The following is a 17,783-nucleotide window of genomic DNA, read 5'->3' as shown; positions in this document are numbered from 1 at the left end:
AGTGCTCATGTCCTTCCTGGCTGTCCATGTGATATGCAGCGTCTCTCTACAGTATGTATTGATCAGTGTCCACGCTGAAACATGGGGGCACGGAAGGCTTGCTGTGGCTTTTGCTCTCAAATGTATTTCTAGTTGGAGAGGGAAGGCTTTTGTCCTGAAGGACCTCCGTTAAACTCATGGGAATTTGCCACAGGAACAGGAAGTCTTTGAAGGATTTAATCAGAGGAACAATGCAGTCACATGGACCTTCTGGGAACTATGTTGGATTAGGTATACACATACTCCTGAAGTGACTATGAAATGAGGTAGAGTCCCAGAAACTGCGGGCGTTCCTTTTCTTTCCCACTGTACTTCTACCCTGCCTCTCTAAACCCAGTGAGAAGGGTTACTCGAGCCTCTCACACATCCTGATTTTCATCTGCTTAATCACTGTGATTCATTTTGAACAATGTTGACTGACTTCCTTGAGCACATGCGTGACACTTGGAATAATACAGTGAGAACCGGCCCAAGTTCACATGTGGGTCTTTGCCCCACATCTCTTTAACCCGGTAGGGAAGGAATGGTAATTTGAATGGAGTATTGGGTCTTGGAACAGATTATAATTTCAGTACTTCCTAATGGTCCCAGGAAGTGCCTTAAAGCAGAGGCAACCCTTGAATTGGTAGGAGTGGTAAGGATTCATCAGGTAGGGAGAGTATCATAAGGGGTTGGAACACAATGCAACAGAAAGACATGATCTATTGAGAAACGGCGTTTTCTCTGAATTTGGAGACATGTGTTAGAGTCACACTATAAAGTGAAATATTCATACCGAAATTGCAGTAGGAATATTAAGCCCACCAAAAATAACTGGACCACTCTAAATGTCTCTGGCTTTAAAAAAAAGGTATTTGTGGGAATCATTTTCATTAAAGGTCAAATAGTTTATTTAGTAAGAAAGCATTGGCTATGCCAGTATGAGTAATGATCACAAGAAACTAAGACACAGAAGAAACATCATGAGTCCTTCTGTGGGTAGACTGGGATAGGCCCCGAGGGAAGTGAGCACCAGGCTCCTAGTGAGCCAGCTCAGACCAGCCCTGGGAGGCAAGGCAGTGAGCCTGTCCATACCTGAGTAGGTGCCATACTCTGACAGCTTGGATTTGTATTTTGCAGTTCCATGGAAAATGGAAGGCCTCCCGATCCTGCAGACTGGGCTGTGATGGACGTCGTCAATTATTTCCGAACAGCAGGATTTGAGGAGCAAGCCAGTGCTTTTCAGGAACAGGTAACTCAGCCTGGAGAAACACAGGATGACAGGTCCCTCCCTCCTCTGAGTGAAGAGGGAGACCAGAGAGCAGTGAGGGGGCAGAGAGGCACCTAGACAGTGAGGAGGAGCAGCAGGAGAGTGGCAGCTGCTGGGTCCTCCTCCAAGAGGAAAGCCAGAGGCTGGAGCACAGCTGCAGACAGGCAGCCTAAGCCCGTTTCCATCTGAGCCCTCTGAGGGACTGACTGGTCATGCTCACGGGTGGAAGGAATCAGTCCTGTCTTCACTGCAGACACGGGAAGAAGCAGGCGAGAGAGGGAGACAGAGTCTGGAGAGATACACAGCGCTCTCCACCACAGCTGTCCCCAGTTCCCAAGGGACTGCTCAGACCCAGTGATTTGTTTTGCAGTTGCTCATCAAGGTGGAGCCTAGGGTAGAGTCAAGTTCAGGTTCGTGCATGCGCACGCATGTGTGTGTGTGTGTGTGTGTGTGTGTATACACATGTGCACATGTGTAGAGGGGCACAGTACTGGAGTTCTTTGAGTCTTTGTTTCATGTCTTTAACATGAGTTTGTCCATACCTGATTGACAGGAATGTTACTCTGACAAGTTAAAAGAAAGATATATAAATTGCCCCCTCTTTGACAGAGTGTTGATGTTAAAAAACTGTTAATTTCTTTCTCTTGGGCCCAGGGATTGACATTAGAGACAGGGAAGAGCAGGTGTCTCTTCCCTGGGTGATTTATGGTTGTCAAGTAGGCTGAGCCAGCACTACAGGAAGGGCCCTGCTAGAGACAGATGCGGGAGAACTTGGTGGTCCACCCATCAGAACACAAAGCTCCCATGCCCCTTTCAGCGGAGGCTGTAGTTTTCTAGGTATTAACTCCACTGTCTCAAAATCTAGTTGAGAGAATTAGAAACTGAAGAGTCTGTCTGGCTATCCATTCTACATCCCTTCACCAGAGCTTGTTAGTGCAGCACAACCACAGATGAGTGACTTTTAAATGCCACCTTTGTCTGTCTCTTCAAGCAATATTTCCTTCTAACCTGATTCCTCATGCATATGTCATTTTTTGCTAGTTTGGAAAATTTGCCAAAATAGAAGCTTAAATGACTTTACACCCACTAGAAGAATTAAAATTAGAAAGAGAGCTGGTGCCAAATGTGCATGTGTAGCAAAACAGGATGCTCCTGCGTTGCTGGTGAGAGTGGAAAAGAAACACGTCTACCAAGATCCAGCAGTTTTGCTCCTGGTATTTACCAAAGGAAAATGGAAGCATGTCTATAAGAAGATTTGTATAAAATTGTTGTTAGCAGCTTTTTCCATAGTTAGCAAAAATTGTATACAAAATGAGCATACAAACTGACATACATACATAACGGAATACCACCCAGTAATGAAAACAAATGAATTCCCTATATGTACAATAGTTTAGATGTGTCTCAGTAACATTATACTGAATGAGAGAAGCATTCCATAACAAAGTTCATTCCAGATAGGTCCATGTTAGAATTTCAGACTGCTAAAACAGATCCATAGTCAAATTAAAAAAAAAAAAAAATCAGTGCTTGGGTGTGAATAGGTAGAGGTGAGGGATGATTTGTGAAGGAATATGAGGGAATCTTCTGGTGATGCCAGCATTCTGTATGTAGAATTATAGGCAGCATGTGAGTGTGTGTGTGTGTGTGTGTGTGTGTGTGTGTGTGTGTGTGTGTCTTAAGGATTAGTATATTGGTTACTTTTATGTTGCTATGATACAACACAATGACCAAGAAAACTTATGAAAGAAAGAATCTATTTGGGCTATGGTTCCAAAGGGATAAGAGTCCATCATGGTAAATAAGCATGGTAGCATGTGACAGGCGTGCGGCAGGAACAGGAAGCTGATAGCTCATATCTTGAACCACACACACAAAGCAGAGAGAGCAAAAAGGAAGTAGGAAGAGACTGTAAGCTTGCAACGCCTGTCCACAGTGTTGTACTTCCTCCAAGAAGGCCACCTTTCCTAACCCTCCCCAAATAGCACCACAAACCAGGGATCAAGTGTTTAAATACCTGAGCCTCTGGGAGACATTCTCATTCAAACCACTACAGTTAGGACTAGAAGAAAATGTATCACTGTATCCTGACCAGACAATGGACGGTAAGTGTCTGCACTAGTCACTGACTATCCTGACCACACAATGGACGGTAGGTGTCTGCACTAGTCACTGTATCCTGACCACACAATGGACTGTAGGTGTGTGCACTAGTCACTGTATCCTGACCACACAATGGACGGTAGGTGTCTGCACTAGTCACTGTATCCTGACCACACAATGGACTGTAGGTGTGTGCACTAGTCACTGTATCCTGACCACACAATGGACGGTAGGTGTCTGCACTAGTCACTGTATCCTGACCACACAATGGACTGTAGGTGTGTGCACTAGTCACTGTATCCTGACCACACAATGGACGGTAGGTGTCTGCACTAGTCACTGTATCCTGACCACACAATGGACGGTAGGTATCTGCACTATCACTGTATCCTGACCACTGAAGTATTTGGGGGGAATATATTTAATGAAGTAAGTTTAGAAAATTTTAATTCTAGAATTTAAGAGGTAGGATATCGGCATTCACAAAAAGTTATTTTCCTCATGTCTGAAAATTTTTATATTAAAATTCTAGTGGAAAATAACAGCTTGGGTTGGGAAGTAGAAGCTAATCATCTGGAACATATTTTATTTTGTTTGTTAATGGCATAATGTCCATTTGTGTCATTGAAATTGAGTAGCTCTCTTCTAAAATTAAATTTAAGTAATATTGTAAAAGGTTCACAAAAATGAGCTCAGATAAAAGGTCTCCTGGCCAGGTTCCCAGATGCCCAGAAACCTTTCCAGATTGTGTTTTTGCTCGGACTCCTACCAGACACTCCATTCGAGGAGACAGATGCTCCCTGGTCTCACGGATTCTGTACGCAGCCTTGCAGATGAGATCGGCCATCACTGAGCTGGGCCGGGCAGTGGCATTTTCTCTCAGGGATGACCTCATTCTGGCACTGGGGACACGGAGATGTCAATTGGAACATTTCATTGAGAAAGCCCTCACAACATCACAGTGTCTGGTCTTCCAACTGTGTGGAGCTTCATAAATGAATTCCCAGAAGATGGAGCAAGTCCTGAAACTCAAGCTCCTTCATTCATGGGAGGGTAGCTTAGTGGGTAAGGAGAGGCCCTTGAATTAATCTCGGGAGGGGACTCAGGTCTTTCTCCTGCTCTGACATCCTCATTCCCATGAAGGAATTACAGGGTGCCACTGGATAGGCCAGGATGGTATGCCGTGTCATGCGATGATATATTCATGGGGACTGAGGCAAATCCTCTAATATATTTACCTGCATCTTCCTCCCACATCTCACCTCCAGCATCTCCCTGGTAGTTACCCCCAAGTCAACACTCACTAGTGACGTCCTGATGTGAACACTGAAGGTCATCTCCAGCCCAAAGCTATGTCTTTTTCAGGTACACTATTAGGTCAGAGCAGCCAAAAAACCCTAATAGGACAGCTTTCCAGTCTCCACAGGGCCAGGTTTGCTGTGCGGTTTGGCAGAAGCAGTGTAAAGACTGAGGAGAACCACAGAAGCACCCTTGGGAAGAACAGGTCCAGGATGGGCAGCACAGCGGCAGTGAGTGGCGGAGACCTACAGCCTGGATGTTGGAGTTCCCGCAACACCTCCAGTGAAAACCCGCACTGTATGTGAGGGTGCTAGGAGTCAAGGCCACTGGGAGGAAACCAGACTTAGATGAGATCCTAAGGGTAGAGCCCCAGGAGAGGATCAGTGCCCCTCTAGAAGAACTGAAGTGGTGTACTCTACTGCTCTACTGTACCCCACATAAGACTTTAGCACAAGGGTGGCTAACCTGGTAATTGACAAACCCTTTTCTCATTATATGCACCCTGCTTCCACTTAGAACTATTAAGTTTCCCTGTGGTCCAGTTATTTCCATCAGGTTCTCTAACAAGTCTTGCTTGAGCCAGAAGCACATCATAAGCACTGCCGAGAAGGGAGTCTAAGCCACTGCCCACCCCACCATGATGAGCAAGTGTGTCTAAGCCACTGCCCACCCGCCATCATGAGCAAGTGAGTCTAAGCCACTGCCCACCCGCCATCATGAGTGTGTCTAAGCCACTGCTCACCCGCCATCATGAGCAAGTGTGTCTAAGCCACTGCCCACCCCGCCATCATGAGTGTGTCTAAGCCACTGCCTACCCCGCCATCATGAGTGTGTCTAAGCCACTGCCCACCCCGCCATCATGAGCAAGTGTGTCTAAGCCACTGTCCACCCCGCCATCATGAGTGTGTCTAAGCTCTGCCCACCCCGCCATCATGAGCAAGTGTGTCTAAGCCACTGCTCACCCCACCATCATGACCAAGTGTGTCTAAGCCACTGCCCACCCCACCATTATGACCAAGTGTGTCTAAGCCACTGCCTACCCCACCATCATGAGTGTGTCTAAGCCATTGCCTACCCCGCCATTATGACCAAGTTCATGATGGGTTCAGGCTGCATTGCTGGCTTCCTTGTGACAAGGAATGTTATTGTCCCTGGGATCAGCTTGTGACTTCTGTCATTAGACTGCTGCTCCTCAACATCTGAGGACTTAAACTGGACTCATTAACATGGACCCACAAGGAGATCCACTGGTTAGTGAAAGTGGGAGAGAAGGCATGGATGACTGAATGCCAGCACCACCTCTCCCACAGACAAATAAAGTGCCTGTTTTCCCAAGTATCTTAATAACTGGCATGAGTGGGGGTCCTGACCTCTGGATTATTTTCTCTTAATTTCTTCATGCTCACTGGGTGATCCTGGGACATTTGCTTTGATGGGACTCAGATTCTACACAGTTAATATTGAGTTCAACAGTAGAACATTTCCTAAGTGCCTACTTTGAGTCCCAGGTGCCATCTTGAGACAGTTCCTCCTGAAGTAGGCTTCCAATGGCATAGAACAAGATACAAAGACACTCTTTGGCTTAGTGATTTTTTTTTTTGAGTGATTAGAAAAATAACTGATGCTTACCCATCCATGGACATGGGTTGCCTGGTTTTTAGGATCAAAGTATGTCAAGAATTTTACTTAAGAGCTTTTGAGAGACTATTTTGACTTATCTCAGCAAAAATACCTCCACCTACCTCAGAAGATTGTGATGGGTTCACTTCATCAGACTCTGAAGGCTACATAAGCAACACTCTGGTTTCAGCAATGTCATCTGTCTTGACAGTGGCATTGTCTGTGGCACTCAAACTGGATCTGATTACAGGTCACAGAGGTAGTCCTTCCAAGTGTTCTTTGGTTACTTCGCTTCTCTGTCTCGATCTTTCTGACTCTCATGTACTCAGAGAACGTAAGGAGAAGATGCAAGACAGCTGACGTTCAGTCACTGTCGTATGGTTCAGACCGTGCAGAGTTCCCGTTCTTATGAGTAAGTGAGTGACATCAGTAATTTTTTTTCTGGAACACTATGGATCTCTGAGATCACTTTCCGCCTCAGAATATCATGACAAAATAACATGCAACTCAAAGTGGCCAATGAACTTTCTTCCATTACCTTTCCCTTAGCCACAAAAACAGCCTCTTATCTGAAATACCCATCTGGTTAAGTCGTAATTTAAATCTGAAGAGTAGACTTTCTCTTCAGATGGCTCATTGCTGCTAACATTGATCAACTTTTTGAAGAAGCCATCTTAATGAAGAAAAACAGAATTTTGTATTGCTGCGTGTTGTCAGATACTCTACCCACCTCAAAAGGGAGTTAAGTGGGAGGCCCATCATAACCACAAGGACCTCAGTGCCTAAAGTCATGCCACTGCAGTACCCCTAGATTCATGGTGCCCACCAGACCAGGGACAAGCCCAGCTTCTGTGGAGCTTCAAGTGTCTCCAGCTCTGGAGCCCTGCTTTGACATATGTCAGAGAGTTATGAGTACAAAATTGTCCAAGTGCAAAATGAGCCTCTCTAGCTTCATGACAAATTCAGCTCTGAGTTAGGCCAATTCAAACCTCACATCTTAGAAAAAAACTTGATTTACCCTAGGATTTTGTAGCACCAGCACTGAAAATATTCAAGGTACTCTGATGCTTGATATTTCTTAACAGTTGGGTGAACACTGAAACGCTTAAAATATTCTATAGCATAATAAATTTATAGGGGATATGGCAACTCCCTTCAGTTCATGGAAGATTTTTTAAAATTTTTTTTGGTTTTTCAAGACAGGGTTTCTCTATGTAGCTATGGCTGTCCTGGAATTCACTCTGTAAAGCAGGCTGGCCTTGAACTCACGGAGATCCACCTGCTTCTGCCTACCTGAGTGCTGGGATTAAAGGCATGCGCCACCACTGCCCAGCCATAAAAGATTTTTTTAAAATGCAATGCAAGCAAAAGGGTAATATTAACAGAAAGTAGCCAAAGGGAATTAATTAAAGGCAAAACTGGTAATGAAAAATATTTAAAATATGTTTATTTATGTAGAATAAGCTAAAGCACCCAAGTCAGCTGTTGAAGATGAAAACATCTGTGAAACAGAGAGAGAGCCCGGCGTGGAGCATTGACTTACTTGTTTAGTGATAACACCCATAAAATAAAGACAAAAATTGTTACTAAAGCAATAGTAACAATAAACATTACTTTAATAAAGCCACTTAAAACCATCACAGTCAGGAGAACCTTCTGAAGGAAGTCCAGAATATTCCATGCAGAGGAAGGACCAAACACAAAGTCATGAAACAACATTTGTTGTCTTGGCAACTCCAAGAAACTTGTATTAGGGAGTGTTGACCAGATTGGCAGGAGATGGGGCTGAAAAGCAAGGGATGGATGGAAAAAAGATTGGTTCACCTAGCAAAGAGAGGTACTGGGGATCCACTGAGGGGCATAAATCCAGCATCTGAGGGATAGATGAGTGTGATAGCTGGGATTGGTGCCTATCCCCAGTTCTTATATTTGAACACTTGGCCGTAAGCTAGTGGCACTGTTTGGGAAGTTGTGAAACCTTTGGGAAACGTTAGGGGGTCAATTCTCTCCACCCACCTTTACTTGGATTCTAGGGATGAAACTCAGGTCACCAAGGTTTGGGGGAAAGTGCCTTTACCTGCTGAGCCATCTCACCAGCCTATAAGATAAATTTTAATACAATAAAAATTTCTAATGTAATCTTAACCATGATATATGATGGCTCAGTTGGTTAATAAAATTTTCAAATATTTTATTTTAATAATATGAGGAAATGATCAAGATAGGAAACTGCATTGGAGACGTATGATTAATTTTATTTTATTTTATTCTATTTATTTATTTATTTATTTATTTATTTATTTATTTATTTATTTATTTTTGGTTTTTCGAGACAGGGTTTCTCTGTGTAGCTTTGCGCCTTTCCTGGAACTCACTTGGTAACCCAGGCTGGCCTCGAACTCACAGAGATCCACCTGGCTTTGCCTCCCGAGTGCTGGGATTAAAGGCCTGGCCATGATTAATTTTGTGTGTTAACTTGACCAAACTAAGGGATGTCCAGATAGGTAGAACATCACTATGGTCTTCTGTATCTACAAGAGTGTTCATGGAGGAGATTAAAATTTGAATCAGTACACTAAAGAAGTGTAATCTCCCCAGTGTGGGTGGGCATCATCAAAGCCAACGATGACCCCAGTAGAACACTAAGGTAGAGTATCCTAGTTAACATTACATAGTCTGGGGTCAGCTGAAAAATGAGTCTCAATTGAGTAATTGCCTTTATCAGGTTGGTCTTTGGACATGTCTCTGAGGGGCTGTCTTGATCCGTAATTGTTTAGAAGGGCCCCGCCCAGGTGGGCAGTATCATTCTCTGCACAGGTAGTCCTAGACTATCCAAGGAAAGTAGGTGAGCTGAGCATGTAAGCAAGTCCCCAAGTAGCCTTCCTCCATGGTTTCTGCTTCAAGTTATACTGCTTGGATTTTGGCCTCGACTTCTTCACTGACAGACCCTGACCTGGAAGTGTAAGCCACATATACTTTCCTGACCTAAGTTGCTTTTAGTCAGAACATTTTTACCACAGAAACAGAAAGGAAACCAGAATGTGGAGGAAGAATGAGTTTGCCTGTGTGGCCTGAGGTTCTCTGTCTTCTGCCATCTGTCATTGCAGCTCTTAGTTCTGAGACCTTCAGGTGCGACCAGGACTTGCATCATCAACCACCCCCCACCTCAACCATTTTCAGTTCTCCAGACTTTTGAATTAACACCACAGATTTCCTTGGAGTCCCAGTTGTAGTTTAGACCTAACTTATCAACCCGCATTGACTCTTTTCATTGGAGGATCCAATACACTCTGACTTTGGGAGACATTTAGGAAATTCCTGACGGTTTCTCTCTTTGTTTTGTTTAACTGAACAGGAAGAAAGGGAAGGGGCCAGGGTTTAATCAGAAACTAGAGAAGACCAGTAACGTAAAAAATGACCACCAAGGAGAATGGAAAGGAGATGATCACAAATCAATTCTGTTTCTACACTGTACGAACCCAGCTGAGGTTGTGCAGTGTGTCATCTTCATGGTTTTCCTCTGTTATGTCAGCAGCACTGGGTCTAGGAGTTATAGATGCAGAATTGCTGGCTCCTCCTGGCTTGGGTGCTGTGGCCTGGGCACAAGAGGGCTATTAGTCTCCGAGGGCTACTGTAGAGGATTAATGAAAGAATTGCTCCCACGTCAGCCAAGGGCTTCACGGAGAAGGTTGTGAAAGGGACTAAGAGCAGTGCAGAACACGGAGTTGAAATGAGAGATTGATTTAGAAGAGTGCAGAGGGAGAGCAGTTGGATTGAGTGCTTGAGAGGTCGGTCTTGTCTAGCTGATGGCATTTCAGGAATCAGTTCTAAAGGTAGTCGATTACTATCACAGATAGGTGAAAACATGGCAGATGGCACAGTTATTTCTTCCTCACAGCAACAGTCTGATGTGGTTGATGAAGATGATTTGCATCACTATATTTCAAAAGTCCAGGGGATAGAGCCTCTGTCATTCTTGGTGACTGTCAGTGGAAGGAGGAAGGGGGGGGGGGAGCAAGCGTGTGGTTTCATGGTCTACCTGAAAGAGGTTCACATCTCAGTGACCATAAGTCAGTCACACACCATGCCGAATTACAAAGAAGTCTGGAAAATGTGAAGTTGTGTGTCCTGTGAAATGGGCAGAGGGATGCTTAATGTCCATTGTCAACTTGACAGAGCCTAGAATGACCTGGGAGATAAGTCTCAGGGTGTGCCTGTCAGAGGTGATCTTGTTTGCTTGTGTTGACTGAGGTGGGAAGAGCCACCCACTGAAGGTGGGACTGCATGTGCATGTAGCAAGGAGGAGAGCATCAGCATGTAGTCCCTGCTGTCTTCTTCCTGACCATGGGTGCCATGTGATCACCCGCTTCAAGTTCTGCTGCCTCAACTCACCCACCATGGTGGACTAGACCTTGAGCAGTAGGCCAAAAAAAGTCACTTTTATGAGGGCATTTTGTCACAGCAACAAGAAAGGAATCAAGATAGGTAGTGAACACCCTTACTACACTGGAGGCCCAGTGTGGTTTCTTCTAAATAGTATCTGTGGTTCTGATACTGCTACTTAGTTTAGTTTTTAAATACAGAGATAAAGTTCCAAAAGGTTCACATTAACAGATCAGCTGAAGTACATACTGAATGAGGAGTCAAACTTCTGATTCTGTTCCCTCCGTGTGTCCATTAAAAACCCTGCTTAAATTTGCCTCTGACCCAGTTTCCTTTCTTGATGAATGTTCTTTTTTCTTTAATCAGAAATGTATATATGATTTCAAAAATTAAGACAACCCCCAACCTATCACCCCCATTATGCTAGTGGAAATATTAAATAACAAAGGTCAGGGGCTGAAAAACCTGTCTCAGCAGTTAAGAGTACTAGCTACTCTTCCAGAGGACCCAGGTTCAATTCCAGAACCCACATTTTGGCTTACAACTCTGTACTCTGGTTCCAAGTGATCTGACACCCTCTTCTGGCCTCTTCAGACACTGCATGCAAGTAAGTGGTGTGCAGACATATATGCAAGCAAAATACCCGTACACATTCCAGGCCAGCCAGCAAAATACCAATACACATTCCAGGCCAGCCAGCAAAATACACATTCAGGCCAGCCTGGTCTACAGAACGAGTTCCAGGATAGGCTCCAAAACTATACAGAGAAACCCTGTCTCGTAAAACCAAAAATAAATAAAATAATGAAGTCACAGTGACACCCAGGAAAGCACTAAAAGTGTTGGCCCCCATAGTGACCCAAAGTGCATGTTGCGTCTGCTGACTTGTGGCTGTTACAAACAAGGCAAATAATTTTTAAGCTACACAAATGGTTTCTCTCAGTTAACAAGACACAGTGTTCTTACTTACTGTGTGTGTGTTTATCTTTGAGTAAGATAAGGTCTCTCCAATCTGTGTAACATCCGTCTCAGATGTCCCCCCACTACGAAAACAAGGCAGGCACAGCATCAGCTGAGACTCTGGGGGTCACTGGCTTGAGGAGATGACCTCATAGTCACTCCTGCACAATGAGCAGCAAAGGCCTCTAGAGCATGGGCGTGGTGGCTTGGGAAGGACCAACACACTAAAGAGGAAATTCTCCACCAGAAGAGGCTTCACTCCAAGAACCATGTGATGACATTCAAAGCTGTAAACTTGAATGATTGACCATCTTCCTTTCTGAAGTTATATGGAAATTTGTCAAAATCTCAACCCTTGGTGGGGCAAGGCTGTTTGAAGAAACATGGTGAATTATTACAAAGTACTAGGGGTGCCTCAGAATGCCTCCTCCTCTGATATCAAGAAGGCTTTCCACCAGTTGGCTCTGCAGATACACCCAGACAAGAATCCAGGAGACAAGGAAGCAGCAGAGGAGAGATTCAAACAAGTATCAGAAGCCTATCATGTCTTATCTGATGCCAAGAAGCGAAAGGACTATCACAGGTCCAGATGGAGCCATACCAGAGGAGAAATCAGAGGTGATGACCGTACCAGAGGAGAAATCAGAGGTGATGACCGTACCAGAGGAGAAATCAGAGGTGATGGCCATACCAGAGGAGAAATCAGAGGTGATGGCCATACCAGAGGAGAAATCAGAGGTGATGGCCATACCAGAGGAGAAATCAGAGGTGATGGCCACACCAGAGGAGAAATCAGAGGTGATGGCCACACCAGAGGAGAAATCAGAGGTGATGGCCACACCAGAGGAGAAATCAGAGGTGATGGCCACACCAGAGGAGAAATCAGAGGTGATGGCCACACCAGAGGAGAAATCAGGGGTGATGGCCACACCAGAGGAGAAATCAGGGGTGATGGCCATATCAAAGGGGAAATCAGGGGTGATGGCCGTACCAAAGTGGAACTCAGAGGTGATGCCAGAGACAAAACCCACTTGGAGGAAGAACTGTGCTTTCAGAGGCCATGTTGCAGCTTCCAGAAGGTCACTGAAGATGAAGACCTCTTTTCAGGAGACTGCTGGTTCACTGGTCCCATGACTCCGTCCAGAAGAACCTCTTCCCCCTTCTTCAGTGTCACGCCCATCGTGGACACAGGATTTTCTACTTTCGTGTCCCAAGGATCAAAATTGAGTCCTTGTGCCTCTGAGACACATGTACCATATGTAAGCCATGGAATGGGAAAGTTCAGACTGGTCACCACTTGTAGCTGGATAGTGAATGGTAAGAGAGTTGTCACAAAGAAAGTTGTAGAGAACATGAGAGGACCAATGAAAATAGAGAATGAACACCTGTTGTGTCGGAATCCTTCACGTGATTGGTAAGGAACCGCCATTTTATTCTTCACTAGGAGTTGCAAATGAGATATGTGTGTCTTGATGCCCATTAAAGACGGTTGGGATCTGAGGGTTGAGTGGCAGACAGAGGCCGGCCTAGCCCAAAGCTCTCCTCGCTGTGGAGGGGAGTCATGGGCCAGATGTTAATACAGAAGACCAGTGAGGAGCAGCGCTGACCTTCCAGCCTGTGTTCTCACTCAGGGGGTGGGGGACAGACACAGCACATGAAAGGCAGAATCCCAGTGCCCTTCCACGGATGTCCCACCTGCTGCTTACCACCCAGTGCCTCCTCCTTGGTGACTCTTCCTTTTCTTCCCCTAGCCTGTTTTTCTATGTCTCTCTTTCTCTATTCCCATCTTACCTCTCCACATGCATTTCCTCTGGTTCACGTCATGATCAAGTCTAATTCAGTGGGTTATCTACACATAGATTAATGCTGACAGACAGTGAAAAGTCTCTGTTAAGGGTTAAGGAGATATATATGTATGTGTGTATGTATATATGTGTGTATGTGTGTATGTATGTGTGTGTGTGTGTATGTATGTGTGTATGTATGTATGTGTGAATGTATGTGTGTGTATGTATGTGTGTATGTATGTGTATATGTATGTATGTCCATTAGCACAGAAATCCCAGGGAGTGAATTATATCTTTGTTCTCACTTTAATTGTGATGTGTTTACAAATCTCGGTTGTTTGTTTGTTCTGCTGAGCCAGAGTCTGTCGGTTGCATTTCACCCCTCCAGTCTATATTAATAAACTGCTGGGATCCGGGTGAGTTCCTCCTTAGAAAAGCTACTGATGAAGTCTACAGCTTCCAGTCAATGCTGGTTAGCAAAAATTGGGTTTCATTTGCAATTATCATCTATTATGGAAGTTAAATAACAAATTATTAGCTCTTTTAATCAAGGGACTTTCCCATGGGTGAGATTTTGATGAGGCAAGTGTTTTATGCAGTTCTTGAAAATTTTAATCTTGGTGAATTTTCTCCCCTAGTGGGAATACACTTACATCCTTCTGGCAAAGATGCAGAAAGGAAGCAAAGGGTGGACTTGGACACAGAAGGCGCTGGTTTCTTTTAGTGCCCATTATTTGCTAAGGGGAGGAAAAACATCCCACTGTTTGGAACGGGGTGTGTATTTAACTCAGTGCAGCTGGGGGTCCAAGGTTGCTAACGTTCACTATTCAGAAAAGGGCATGTGTGCCTAGTACCCACAGATAGGGGTGTCTTGCTGCCAGATGCATTAGAAGAGGGATGTGGACATGGTTCAACCGAATAGAATCCCTGGTTGCTAAATGGTTGCCTGTGCTTGCCTGCCCCCTAGGTTGTGGTAATAGGATTCAGATTGCTGCCTGCCTGACCATATGCTCACAGCCGCCTAGTACTGCCTTCTGCCCTCCTGGGTCTGAGCTGCTAGAGTCAGGCTAAAGGGGAAAGCTGTGTGTGTGGATGACAATACATTTCAACACGTGCACAGTGAGCGTCTCCAGAGGGATCCTTCTGCCCACTGCTCTGAGGTGAACGGCAGTGTGCCTGAGGGACAAAAGGAAATCATCAAATTGGAACATAAAACATGATTTTCCATTTTGTCTCAAGTAAAATCCAAATCTCAGCATTTTCACAGACACACTTGGCAGAAATGCTGAGCTGCAGAGGACTGTTTGGCCAGCGCAGATTTCTTCTTTCCATAATTCACTTTCAGTTAGTAAAGGCAGTTTGCTTATGCAGAAATGCAAACAGGATCTGAAGCAGAGGTGCCTGTTTGGAGCAGAGAGGGTCATGTCTGAGCAGGCGCTGCTAAGGGAACATGGAGCGGGCAGGGCTCGGCTCCTTAGGCATCCCAAGTCTGAGTTCATCTCACCCAGAGCGGAGGCTGAGCTCTGAGGCCACCAAATCTTAGAATGCTGTGGTCACAGAGTGCCCTCTGCTCTGCTCCTGGGGTTTCTTTGGGGACAACAACTCCTCTCAAGCAAGTTCACCTCGAAATAGTTAACAGGCAACTCAGACTCTTACAGTATTATTGATGGGCAGTCTTGATCACTAACAGTGAGGAGGAGAGGGGGAGGGAGGGAAGGAGGCGGGGAGATTAAGCTATAAGCTTTAGTACTGGTCACTTCCCATGTTTGTAATTTCCAACTGCCCTTGAAGCAGCTGCTTGCTTGTGTGTGGTGGTTGTCTCTCCCAAATCAGCATGAGATGTTTTAGTAGCCGAAAACTGTTTCCCAGAGTCAGAAACACTGTGAGGCAGCTAGAAGCAATTCCTTGTTCTGCTGTTTCATGATGGGCGGCTGACAAGTAAGATGAGCTGCTGCGGAGAGAGCGGTGGAAGTGAGCATGACAAGGAGGTGTGTCGCTCGTAGCTCAAGGAGTGCATGCAGGAAGGCCTCTGGAATCCTGTTGGAAGCCCTGCGTTCCCCCATCTCCCAGGGGGAGACAGGAGCAAGGGCCGCAGAGTGGGAAATTCTCTAGCCCCTTTGACCTGGTGCTGTTTGTCTACACTCTTAGAGTTCAACACATTTTCTCCACAGCCTGGCAAGGTCCATGAGAGTGGGGAGCAATGGCTTCCCTGGGGGATGGAGTAAACAGGGTCACAGTTTTATGTGGTCACTGAAATGTCTCCTTTTCTCATCAGCCGAGGTTGGTCCAGGAGTGTTCAGACAAAATTATGAACAGAACTCTTCAGCACAGCTGACCCAAGTCTCCTAAAGTTTGGGCTCTGCCTTAAGAGACATACAATTTCTTCCATAAACAATAACAAAAGCATATTCACGGCCAGCATTCTCGGAGTTTCCTTTCCATAAATTCCAAGTACTCTCTCCTTTCTGACCATTTTCATCTCTTTGTTAGAAGCCCATTTTAATTTCCTCCCTTGTAGTCTCCAGAGTACCTAAAGGACCCACGGGATGGGCTCTCAAGCGCAAGGGGACAGGGGTTGGCAGCTGGCAGGGTCCTAACCTTCACAGCCTTGTTCTTGATCTGTTGAGAGGAAGCACAGTAGGGAGCCTCGGTGTGGAAAGTTGAAGGAGGCCAAGAGGAGAGTCTCTTTCAAAGGGGGAGCCATGCTTCCTGTTGCCCACTACTATAATTAGCAAGATTTCCAGAAAGCTTTGAGTCTACTCAGTTAGGCTATCTAGATAGCAAACATTTAATTGTGACATTGAGCAGAGGGGACTGGGTTTTGGGGTAGAGTGCCGGTCCCCGTGCTGATGCCCGTAAAGCCCTGGTTTCCTTCAGAGGGGAGATGAGGAGACAGAAGGAAAGGAGACAAAGGCCATGGACAGACAAGCTTTCAAATCCCATGCCTCTCTTCCCTAATTCTTTTTGTGTCAAGCCAGTAAACTTCTTGCTCAATCCTTGCTTTGCCTATAAATTAAGGATGGTAATCTCTGCCTGTTGTAATTTATAGACTGGTTTGGGAACTTAAGCATATAGAGAATTCTAGAAAATTTTAATCCATTTCATGGGTGGAACATGTCCTTATCCCTTTCAGAAGGAACTTCTCGGATCCCTGAGGTAGATACATACTATTTTAAACTTGCCCGTGGGTTTCTTAAGATTTGTGATAGGATCTTGAGAACAAGATCAGCTATAGAGTGTGTTTAATCTCAACACAGATGTTTTGAAATAGAAGACGGAAGATATAATGAAGATTCCGTTCGACGCCATTACAGTAGTGTTTAGCTAGAGAGGAAGGCTGTAACTCCCGTCCGTTTCACCCTTCCTTGATCTTCATTCCCAAGAGCTGCTGCGCCTGCTCACACACTGCCTTTCCTCTCTTTCCATTCCAGGAAATTGATGGAAAATCCCTGCTCTTGATGACGAGAAATGACGTCCTGACAGGGCTGCAGTTGAAACTGGGCCCTGCTCTGAAAATCTATGAGTATCATGTAAAACCTCTTCAGACCAAGCATTTAAAGAACAGCTCTTCCTAGTAAAGTGAAATCGAGGTCTCAGTCCTCAGAACGGAATTCACAGTGATGTAATTTAGTTTCATGTTGTGAGACTTCACAAACAGAATACATACATGTGTATACGTAAAGAATTTCGATCCAACAAAGTGTTATCCTATTGGATAGTCTAGGCAATCCATTGGCTGGCCAGACTCAGCCTGGAGGAGTAAAGACAGAATGTACACGCCATGGTTGTCCTTGTCACACCGAGTTGTCATTGACTCTTAGGTATCCCTCCCCTCAGGGGCTTTGAAATCACAGAATTTTCTTTGTTTCAGCATAGATTGTTTTCTGTCAACTCCTTAGAAGGGAGGATGGATGTGGAATGAGTGGTCTGGGTTGTAGACATAGAAATGAGTACAAACAGAACTCCGTGGGGAGGGAGTCAAGTGAGGGAGTGCTGTCTCCCGTAAATTGCTCTGCTCCTAGATGTACGCTCCATAGATGGAATTGCCAACACCCTTTTTTCTAGAGGGTTCTCCACTTGACCTTCTTAAGGTTTCACAGGGATATGCTGTGCTGTGTGTGAATCAGACATGCACCAGGCTCCCTTCAGGAGCAGAACTCTCTCTGAGAAGAGAAACTTGCTTTGCACTGGAGACCTCCTTGAAATCAACTCACTGTCACGGGGAAAGAATATTTCCTGTTTATGTTGGTTCCTTGTTGCTGAAGAAAGCATTTAGGGGCTTTGGGGGTTTTGTTGTTTGTTTGTTTTTGTTTTTTACTTTATGGTTTGTATTTATAATTCTT

The 17,783-nt window shown here is 45.0% G+C and overlaps 2 protein-coding genes across 6 annotated transcripts in view; both read left to right on the top strand.

The window, feature by feature from the left end:
* The window catches only part of Samd13 (sterile alpha motif domain containing 13), a 39,142-nt gene extending 22,091 nt beyond the window's left edge, over positions 1-17,051 (top strand). For all 5 annotated transcript variants that reach the window (XM_059266420.1, XM_059266421.1, XM_059266419.1 and 2 more), the window contains 2 exons: positions 1,159-1,270; positions 16,872-17,051. In XM_059266420.1, the coding sequence (XP_059122403.1) occupies positions 1,163-1,270; positions 16,872-17,015 (252 nt within the window). In that variant the 5' untranslated portion in view covers positions 1,159-1,162 and the 3' untranslated portion in view covers positions 17,016-17,051. The remainder of the gene's footprint in view (positions 1-1,158; positions 1,271-16,871) is intronic.
* Positions 11,817-17,051, top strand: LOC131913653 (dnaJ homolog subfamily B member 2-like). The gene is made up of 2 exons (XM_059266415.1): positions 11,817-13,067; positions 16,872-17,051. Exons 1-2 carry the CDS (start codon positions 12,037-12,039, stop codon positions 16,897-16,899), a joined length of 1,059 nt encoding a protein of 352 aa, XP_059122398.1. The 5' UTR covers positions 11,817-12,036; the 3' UTR covers positions 16,900-17,051.
* Positions 17,052-17,783: the final 732 nt, after the last annotated feature.

This window comes from Peromyscus eremicus, chromosome 6 (assembly GCF_949786415.1).
Source record: "Peromyscus eremicus chromosome 6, PerEre_H2_v1, whole genome shotgun sequence".
Taxonomy (NCBI): domain Eukaryota; kingdom Metazoa; phylum Chordata; class Mammalia; order Rodentia; family Cricetidae; genus Peromyscus; species Peromyscus eremicus.
The sequence above is the reverse complement of the archived record's forward strand: the minus strand, read 5'-3'. Positions and strand labels throughout refer to the sequence as shown.